At 37.1% G+C, this 10,818-nt stretch overlaps 1 protein-coding gene across 1 annotated transcript in view; it reads left to right on the top strand.

Annotated features, from left to right (window-relative positions):
- Nucleotides 1-419: 419 nt before the first annotated feature.
- Nucleotides 420-10,818, top strand: part of SUSD4 (sushi domain containing 4) — a 63,610-nt gene continuing 53,211 nt past the window's right edge. The window contains exon 1 of the mRNA XM_070949315.1: nt 420-579. Within this exon, the coding sequence (XP_070805416.1) occupies nt 420-579 (160 nt within the window). The remainder of the gene's footprint in view (nt 580-10,818) is intronic.

The following is a 10,818-nucleotide window of genomic DNA, read 5'->3' as shown; positions in this document are numbered from 1 at the left end:
CCCTGCGCCGGGAAAAGAAAAAAAAAAACCCCAAAGGATTGCATTTTCCCGAGGTGGATCCGTCACATTTCCGGAGAGACCCGAAAAGCGGGGGAAGAATTGTTTTAAGAGACCGGTTTTTTCCCCCCTCTTCTTCTTTTTGTACCGCAGTGCTCCCATCCTGCCAGCAGGGAGCGCAGAAGAGCCGAATGGGGGTAATTGGGCTGGGGGATGGCTTCGGTTCCATTTGCGGGCAAGAAGCCCAAGAAAAGTGTGGCCCCCCCATCTCCCGTCAAGATTCTGAGCAGGGGGGGGGAGTTGCGCGGAGGAAACCGCCCCCTCCTTCTACCCCCCTCCCCCCCCCCACCCCCCCACGCTAAAGCAGATTGCCTGCTCTGTTTGCAGACCGTTTCAATCCGGATGCCCTTTGCGGATGAAAGATGTATCATGGAATGAACCCGAACAGCCGGGATCCGTTCCTAGAGCAGCCGCTGCCGCCGCCGCCTCCACCGCTGTTTCAGCGTTGCCAGTCTAAACTCTCCCTGGTGGTCTTGTGGTTCCAATTGGCGCTGTGCTTTGGCCCTGCACAGATCACAGGCGGTGAGTGAGCGGCTGGTTCGTGTGACAAGCGGTAGCAAAAAAAAAAACAACAAAAAACCCCAAACGCCCAGCTATGGGGAGGGCGGGAGGAGGGGTGAGAGAGCTCAGGCTGCTTCTGACAGGCAGGTCCTCCTTCGCGCGGGAGGAGGCAGCCTCTGGCTATTGATCTGATGGGCACAAAATGCTGAAACGGGAAAACATCCTCCCACAGCCTTGCCTGCCTTGCTGCTTCTGGAGTCAGTGGATTGTGAAAAGAGAAAGGCTTGAAGGTAAAATCCTGGTTTTCCTCTCATTCAAATCCATTAGAGGAGCGACCTCTTAAATGGCTGCATCCTACCCAGGTAAGTTAAAAGGGGTCCTCCTTAAAATAAATAAAGTCCCGCAGAAGAAGATACTTCATGTAGAAAGCTGTAAAAGAATTCTTACCCTTCAAAGATACTGAAAATAGGACTAGGAAAGTGCATCTTCATTTTCTTCTCTTATGCTTCTAACTAGAAAGTAAGGAACAATGCAATTATTCTGTTTCTATTTTAGAGATATATATATATATATACTAATCCTCTCTGGAACAATTCTTTCCTTGCTCTCCTAAGTAGATATTAAAAAGTTCGATTATATATGCTGTAGAAAAGTTACCTTCCAATCCACATTAATAAATCCTCCAATTATTATAAAATTCCACTTAATATTAATATCTGGGACACACTCATGTGCAAAGTTTTCTTTAAAATTGGATTTCTTTTAAAACTAAGCTTTAATATTGTGGTACATTGTCCATTTCCAAAGGAAAAGGCTAGATAAAGGCACCCATTCGTGTTGAGAAAAATTAGGAGTTAGTGGTTGTTTCTTATTTGGCCAGACAGAGATAAGTAGCAGCTGTATCTTTTTGGGCAATCTTTGCATGTTGGGTGACCTGGAAGTTGAATGATCCCACTTTATAAAATGAAAAAGGACATCACACCATTGCCCTCATTTTGTTTAATCATGCTGTCCTGAGTTCCAAGTATTTCTAAAGAGAAAATATTCATCCAGGAATGTTTTAGTCTCCAAAAATGATGTTGGCAAATGTCCCAGATGTAAGGATGGACATACCTTACCTATCCATATTATAAAGATAGCCCATATAGGACTGCAGTTCAGGCTACCTGGGGCTACAGTGAAGACAATTAGGAGATTTCAGTTGTCATAAGTATAGCTGTCCAAGTGTTTCTGATCACTATTGGACAAGTGTTTGTCCAATCACTGTCAAGGACTGCTTTTATTCGTGCCAACCAACCTGCTTATTAAGTTCAATAACTGTGGCTGTTGTTATTTGTCCATCTTTGCTTTAGCTGATCAAAAGAGTGTCTTGTCCTCACAAGGGGATAAGGAGTTACTATAGAAACTAAATATGTCCAAGGTCCTAAATACTGTATTGGTTCTTTCCGATCTTTTCTTTAAGTGAGTTTAATTAAGCTGTTCTGATATTAACTGTACTATTGATTTTTAATATGTGGGTTAAACTGATAAATGCTGGCTTTTCTATGTGTTTTTATTTTATTGTACTGTTGATAGCCACTTTTGGAGGACTTCTGTCTACAATATTTTTTGAAGATAAATAGAACTATTTATAGTAGTATAAACTGATTGTTGCATTTTAGCTTTTAGATATTATATTTGCAGACTTCTCTTTTTGAAATGTTAGGGTTGCCTATGTTCTTGTGAGCTACTCAGAAGGGAAATAGTATGTGTACGCAGCCTATGTTCCTATCTTCATTTTAAAACTAAAATGAAATGCATTCCTTAATTTGAATTAGATTGTGAGGAAAACAAAACCCTTTTTAGTTTCGGTGCAATAAAATGCTTTGAACAATCCTACCATAAACCATTTCCTAATTGGATCATGTTGAACCTCTCATTTAGTGAGAAGAAAACTGTTAGTTGAAGGAGTTGTGTAGCTTTCTCATGTGATGCAGTTTTTAATGTTAAAATTAAATAGTCTGGCTTTTGTTTAACAGTAGCCTGAAGGTTTGATAGTCAAAAAGATGACCCCATTGTTCATTTATAATGTTTTGTCAATTAGAGTTTTTGTATGTTTCTTAATGAAATCACAGTGAAATGAGGCCTGAACCTAAAACTGAATTAAGTGAGTTTAAGCTTTGTAAAGTTAGCTGAGATTTGACCCAAAGTATCCTCAATAGCTGTTTGGGTATTTCAACAGCATATCCAAGGAAATAAACAAAAAAAAATCACATATATTTCAGCCTACAGAAAAGTGAAGTGTTTGCATTAAACAATTCAGCTCCATACAGAATCCATTAGTTGCATCTTGGAGCATTTTTTCCTGTTCCAAAACCTCTCATTTTTCCACATTGCCATTTCTTTTTATATTTATGCTTTTGCTTTCTCTTTCATTTGCTTGTTCAGGGTCTAATCTCACTTCTTTTGGCTTTTTGTTATTCATTTGCCTCAGACATTTCCTTCTCCCCTTCCTTTCCAAAATTATTCATGTTCTTCCTTCTCTCCTACATTTGAATCAGAAAGTACAGCTAATTTTTTGCTGGATCATAGAAGCATTTTCAAGCCTTTGTTATTTTCCTGTCTTTTTCAGGTGCCTGCACAAATATGTTGTTTTTTGGGGTGCGGTGGAGGGTATGACTTTGAAACTGTGTGTTCAGTTCATGTGGGGTTTTTTAATGCTCTATTTGCTTGTAAAGCTGTCAGCACACATTGGGATAGAGTTCAATATTTGAAGGAATAAAATCTTCTAATTGGGAGTGAAATCTGTTAATGTCTTGTATTATTATCCCAGTTTTAAAAACAGATCTTTTGCCACTATTCATTCTGTGCATATGGCAGTCCTCTGCTTTCTGTACCCGGGAATTCCTTTAAATATAATGATATCTGTGTAAGTATGTGTTTGTATACATATATATGCACACAAGGACATGCATACTTTTCTTATTCCAAAAATTTTCAGAAATTATGCTGGAAGAATACTGAACAGGTAGTCTTCAACTTGCAACCATTCATTTAGCACTGTTCAAAGTTGCAGAGTCACTGAAAAAAGTGATTACAAGTGGATCTTGCACTTAAAGATATTGCAGTGTCCCCACAATAACATGCTCAAAATTTGTGCACTTGGCAACCATCCATGTATTTATGATGGTTGCAGTGTCCCATGGTCATGTAATCACCATTTACTTTCCAGCCGGCTTCTGACAAAGTTAATGGGTGGAAGCCAGATTTGAATCTTAACAACAGATTCAATTAACTGCAATTATTTGGTTAACCATTGCAAAAAAAAGGTGGTAAAATCAGGCATAACTCACTTAATAACTGCCTTGCTTAGCAACAGAAGTTCTGGTCCCATTTATCATAACTTGAGAGGACTATCTGTATACCGATAATACAAAAGAGCCTAAGTAAGAACCAGTATCATGTAGTAATTAAATATGAAGACCTGAGTTCTAGTTCTCCTTTAGGCACAGAAGCCAACTGGGTGACCTTGGGCTAGTCATCTCATTTGGCCCTAATCAGAGTCAGTCAGGGTCTGTGATAAAGCTGGCTGAAAAACAAAACCCTCATTGCATCATGGATTGCTAACATTTGCTGTAAGAACTAGGCAAGTGCAGTGTACAATAAAAGCAAACAAACTTGCAACTAAAGAGAAATACTAAAACAAGTACAACAAAAAAGTATTGGATGTTTTAACAATGGAATCTGGAATTTATTAATGTTTCAATTCTTTGCTGTAGGAAAAGTAATTTTTCTTAAATATTCTACATATTTTATACAATACAAAATGAGTGTCAAGAATACAGGATGGAAACAAATTTCTGTAATATACTATTTTGCGTCAGAGCAATTTTATTTATCAGTTTACCCCATAGATTGTTTTGACTTAGTACTGCATTGATACTGTGTTAAAGAAGCTGTAGTTGCCTGGGTCTTTCATAAATCCTAAAAACATAAACTTGATTTATTAATAAAACCAAACATGTATGTTCTCAGGGAGTGATGTTCCATGACAAGTAAAACATTTTTGCAGTTATGTGTACATACACTATGCTCAGAATGTTCTGGAAAATTTCAGAACAAACAGTATTTAAAAATGTAGAACAACATACTTTCAGAATGTGAGTTCTGTAATGCACATTAGTTTTCTTCTTTACATGTGTATATAGGGCTCACTGCAAGTCTGTGCATGTGGAAAATATTCTCACAGACCTTTTTATAGCTCCATCACTTTCTTTGTACCAGTTCTTAGTTTTACTGCTAATACAGAAGTAAATGTGCTCCACAACATTGCTGGCTGTTGTGAATAATGTGCTTTGCATTTAGTTATCCAGTAACCTACTTTCTTTAGAGACATACCAGTGTGACAGTCTTTGAAATGAGTACCTTAATGTTGGGATTTCTAAGGGGAGGGGGAAATGGTATTTGAGAAGTGTGAGAGACAATTATTACTGTGGATTTTTGGATCTATTTTAGAAAAAGTCATAGTGTGGTAACATTCCTGGTCTTCAGATTTGATAAAGAAGTGCAACTGTAAAGGAATGCTTTTTGAATATTTTGTAGAAAATATACATAAATTGTGTATCAAATAGCAGTTGCTTATTTGTTTTGGCATTTGTTTTTCAAATAAAATTTCATTATTAAATGAGCCACTTAGTTTTGTATCCTGGTCACATCTATACAGGTAGCATATATGCTCCCCTCCCTTTCTGGAGTCAGCAAGAAATTGTGTCACCCTAAATCTTGCTTTCCTGAACGGTACCCATACTCTGTTTTCTGAATGGGCTCCTGCTGTCTATGTAACTTTAATGTGTAACATTTTGAGGGCTGGTTGATGTGGAAGATGGTTCTCTCAACTGAAATTCCAACCATGCCCTACATCATTCAGCATGTGAAAGACCTTCTCCAGTGGCAATGCGCAATTCCCTGGCCATTGTATGCACTGTGCTTTTTTTCTTTCCCATTGCACTGCTGAATGATTTGTTTGTTGCGATTCCTTGAAACTTTGGCTTATCTCTTTGCTGGTATCTAGTGGTCCTCCAGATTTGTGCAGACAAGATGCAGCCAGTGGATAAGTGCTACTGAAGTGTTAAGAGTTGAGAAAAGGGGTTTACTGTGAGGATTGGTGGAGAAGCTATAAATTATCCTAACAACATCACAAGAGGAAAGGAAGCAAAGAGGGAAGGGAATTCTCTGCCAGGCAGGCTGCAGAAGTACAAGAGCTGAATTTTTCAATTTACACTTTCAATTATAATCCATTTCAGACACAGACTGGTCAGTTTCTAGGCTTTGTGCTCTAGATTTCACAAATCCACTTTTTAAAATCAGGCTGCAGAAGCAAGAGATCCTGTTTTTATTACAGCCAAAAGAAAACTGAGGGACAGGAACCAGACTGAAGAGTGTGAGCCCACAGGAAACTAGCAGAACTACTTGGAGCCACAAGATTGCTAGCATGAAATGCATCATTTCCAGCTACCTCCCTGGAGTGTATCAACACATCCTATGTTTCCTGCTCTGCACATGTTAAAAAGTAGAGAAAACTTCACATCCATACTGGAGCACCTTAAGCTATTCTTGGGTTATTTCAGCTTCAGACAGACATTGTAACACAGGGCTTCCAGAGGAAGAAATTGTGGACTAAAGACAGCTTTGTGAAAAGCAGAGCCGATGACTGTGTGAAGAATGAAGAGCTGGTGAGTAGACTGGCTCTTCATACTTCTCTGACAAAGAAAGGATGGGATTTATTTATTTAGCATATGGCATTGTTATATTAGCCAGGAGACTACAATGCTAATGCAGAATAATAATTGGCTGCCTGTTTACCAGCTCTGTTAGGTACATGCTTATGCTCTTTCCACCGTGCACCACAAGACGCAAGCTAACTTCGCACCAGAGAGAAAGGCAAGTGGCTTTTTCTGCAGCATCATCCAAGGTCCTTCTCCTTCCATGAAAGCTGCCTCACAAATGGACTAACTGTCACACAAAGCTCTGGCTTTGCCCCGCAAAAATGAGTACCTATTTATCTACTTGTACAGAACATGCTTTCAAACTGCTAGGTGAGCAGAAGCTGAGGCGAGTGATGGAAACTCACCATGCTACATAGTGCTAGGATTCAAACTGCTGGAGCAGAGACCATCTTCAGCATCATTAAGCCACTGAGCCACCACGCCTCTTAAGAGGATGGGAGATCGCCCACAAGTGCTATAGATCGTTGCTACTCATGAGGAGACCTCAAGACAGCAATCTCCAACCAGTTTTGAGCCCTGGGAGTTGTTGGAATAGCCATCCTGTTCAAACCACAAATGGTGCCTTTAAAAGGATACTACATTTCCATACTTCCTTTTCTAATCTCATTTGGAAATTGCTAACTTTTTTCAGCTATTAGAAACCTTTGGATTGATAAGGCTGAAAATACTAGGTAAGTGCTTTCAAACTTTAATGAAACAAATTTTAACTAAAAGCTTAAGAATTAAAAAAAATGAATAGAAAAAAGGCAATTAAGACTTTGATTTTATATAGTTATAAATGGATTGGGCATGCAGATAAATTTTAAATAAGATCTTGGAGTTAATTATAAAGAATGATGATTTGCATATTTTTCTATAACAGAAAAAAGATGTAAATAGTTTTTTTAAAAAGTTGAACACTAGAGGGAACTAAAGGTTTTAATTAAAGGAGAAGAATACATAAACCTGATTAAATATCATAACACTGGAAATACTAATGGATATTTTGGAAAAATGGAATCAGAAGTTAATATCAAGTGTCACTTGCAATGTTTGCTTCTGTGAATAGTTTGTGTGAAAGAAATGGCAGAAGAGGAATAAGTTTTGTCTGACAAGACAGAAACTGAGTGGAATGAAGCATCAGCACTGAAAGCGGATCTATAAATCACAAGCTGCAAGGATGATATGGAAAAACATGTTTCATTGGGCATACAAAAGAAATCAGTTGATACGTTAAAAAATCAAAAAGGAATTACAAATAATAAATTTAAAAATTGATCTGCTTAATACTTTTATATTAGATTTGCAAAAGATGTTTGTTAAAGCTTGAGTGAATTTTGTGAGAAGGGGTAAAAAAAGAAATGAAAAGTAATCAAGTTCTATATGACATTACTTGAATGGGCTAGAGATTAAGATTGCTAGTAAAAGAAAGGAATATAAAATTGGTCTATTTTATCAAAGTTAAAATATGTGTTATTACTGGCAACTCTTGATGAACTTTCTGGAACCAGGTTTGAAATGATGATGCTTTATGAATATGTTTATATATAAGAGATGGGATGTGGGATGAAGAATTCATTGGTTACAAATTAAGAAGAGGTGAAAAATTGCCAAAATTATTTATACTTGTGATGTAGGTTGCAAATCCCTTCCTTCCTTCCTTCCTTCCTTCCTTCCTTCCTTCCTTCCTTCCTTCCTTCCTTCCTTCCTTCCTTCCTTCCCTCCCTCCCTCCCTCCCTCCCTCCCTCTCCTTTCTACTTTTTAATTTATATTTTTATTGTTGTAATTATAATCTTTAATAAAGTTGCTTTTTTAAAGACACTTAAGATGCAGATGAAGGCATATTATAATTAGTCCTCAACCTTCAACAATATGTTTATAGAAGCACATAAAAAGTTACAAGAAGTCCTCAAATCTATGATAGTCACACAATCATCATGATCATATGGTCATGATCATGATCTGGGTGCTTGGCAACTGTCTCACACTTACAGATAGTTCTCAACTTATGGCTGGTCACTTAGCAATGTTTCAAAATTATGACAAGCCCTGCCAAAGGTATTTATTACCTAGTCCCAAAGTTATATCTATCGCAGCACCCCTGTGGTTGCCCTTATGACTGACTGCAGAGATGCTGCAACATGCCCCCCTCTGTTTTCCCCCCATCCTTCTCATAGGCATTGGGTCAACTCTGCCAGCCCATAGATTTCACATGCTCCTCCCACCCTCTATCACCATAGATGGTCTAGTAGAGGTAGATGGACTTGTGCCTGCACAAGTCCCCCAGGATCTCCTGAGGCAATAAATGCATTCAGGAGAGCAAGGATGGGGACTCATTAAGAGAGTTCACTCCTGACTCCTGAAAGCCCTCCTGACTTTCAACTGTAATGGGTAGGCTCTATTATAGTTGTAACTCAAGGATTACCTGTACTGCATTTGCAGAGTCCTGCAGTCATGTGATTATCATTTATGACCTTCACAGCTGGCTTCCAAAGTTGCAAACTTGATGTGGCAGGAGATTACAAGTCACAATCATCCAATGTCTTGCTTAACAACTGAGTGATTGCCTTAATGACCTTGGCAAAAAGGTCATAAAATTGGATGTGGTCACATGATGCCTCGTTTAATGACCATATCATTTAATGATGAATTTTCTGGTCCCTATTGTGGTTGTAAGTCTAGGACTATCTGTAATATATATTATCTGTTTTTATATAGTTTATTATAAACTGCACAGAGTCAAATGAGCAAGATGGCTGGCTTAAATTGATTACAAACAGGCAGACATACATGTTAAATAAATAGTGGGCCATCCTTGCAAGAATATGTGGATTTGATGTTCCTACCAGTAAAATAATGAAAGCAGAGGAAATGTTACAAAGTAATATAACTATGATGTTACTTAAAAAGGACTCTTGGTCCTTTTTAATTATTATGCTAATAGCATATTTTTACATCTTATGCTGTCACATAAGGCATAAGACTTTTCTAGCTGATATAAGAATGTTTAACTTGGAATGAATGTCATTCATACCTTAGTTCTGTGAATCTTGTCAAAAGGGAATTATTTACTATGCTAAGAGCCATTTACCCAATCTGCCTATAAATTATTCACAGAAGCACCAATATTTATGATAAACAGTACATTTTATTAAAGAAGTGTAATGGCAGTGCATGACTAAGTTACATCTAAATTTAGACTTTGCTACAAAACCATGCAGCTGTTAAGATACTGCATTTTCATATTTAGATTTAGACTTCCTTGATTTTGCTTAATTAAGAGTATTATGAAACTTCCTAATAATCATACATGCATTGGCTTCCAGTATGTGTCTGAGCTTATCGGCAAGCAGCTTTAAAGCCATACCTGATTTAAAACCCAATTACTTGTTTCTTTATCTAGGTTTTTTTTCTTTAATGCCATGCCTTCAAATATATTATTGAAAAAGTTATCTTTTCAATGATGACACAGCATCATCTGAATGCACTTCCTAATTGCTTATGGTTTGTCTGAATTTAGTGCCTTTTTTAAAGGAAGGAATACAAGTATCTCTGTTCAAACTAGAGTATGAGAAATAATTAAAATTTAAGAGATTAAATATGAGGACCCAGATAATTGGGGGCAATAAGTTGACCCTGTAAACCGCTGTAAACAGAAATAGATTGAAATTTTTTCAATGAGCATATTTTCTAAGTTTTCTAAAAATTGAAGATTTTTTTGCTATGGCACTCAGTGTGCCATAACCACTGGGATGATGATGGCCAGTTTATGCCATAATCTTTCAACTTCATTTTTCAGATACTTTGTGATCTCCAATTCTTTGTCTTCTCTTCTATATCTCTTGATATTGCTACAACAATTATCCACATTTTCTACTTTTCAACCATAGTCAAATTTAATACGTTATGAGCCAAATTTAGTATATTTATCAGTTTGTATATACAATATCACTATAGGGATGCAATGTATAGTGAATAGTCATGTATTTCTTGTTTTTTAGTTTAAACTGTCCAGTTCAGCTTGTGTCCAGTTAATAATTGCAACAGTGCATTGTATCAGACGTGTCTCAGGTATTGATAGCTTTGATGATGTTTGCACTATTCAATTTTACATTTAGCTTTTTTCTCACTCTTTGCATATATTCTCTAGTAATCACATTTTTAACTTGCCCATGCTTGCTATTATCCAATTTAAAATACCCAGATACTTGTAGGCTTCATCCTGACAGCTCATAATTATTATTATGGTTGGTTGCGCTCTCAGTTGTTTAGACTGGATTTGATTTTTAATTGATCTGGGAAAGACAGATATTTTATTTGATAGTATTAAAGGTATCATCACAGGATGTAAGTTGTTCCAAGTAAAGCTGACTTTTGCAATTGACTGGTAAAGATTTTGTCAATGCCAGTTGTTCGATTTTGTCAATGCTAGAATTTTATCTCTTCACTAATATGTTTGTTTTTTTATGGAAAAGTAAAATATGTGAAACCATGACCTTATAAAAAGATTAAAAGA

This window comes from Pituophis catenifer, unplaced genomic scaffold, assembly GCF_029215685.1.
Source record: "Pituophis catenifer annectens isolate HBS135680 unplaced genomic scaffold, rPitCat1.0.hap2 SCAF_1, whole genome shotgun sequence".
Classification (NCBI taxonomy): domain Eukaryota; kingdom Metazoa; phylum Chordata; class Lepidosauria; order Squamata; family Colubridae; genus Pituophis; species Pituophis catenifer.
Note: the sequence above shows the minus strand (reverse complement) of the source record. Positions and strands in the feature narration are given on the sequence as shown.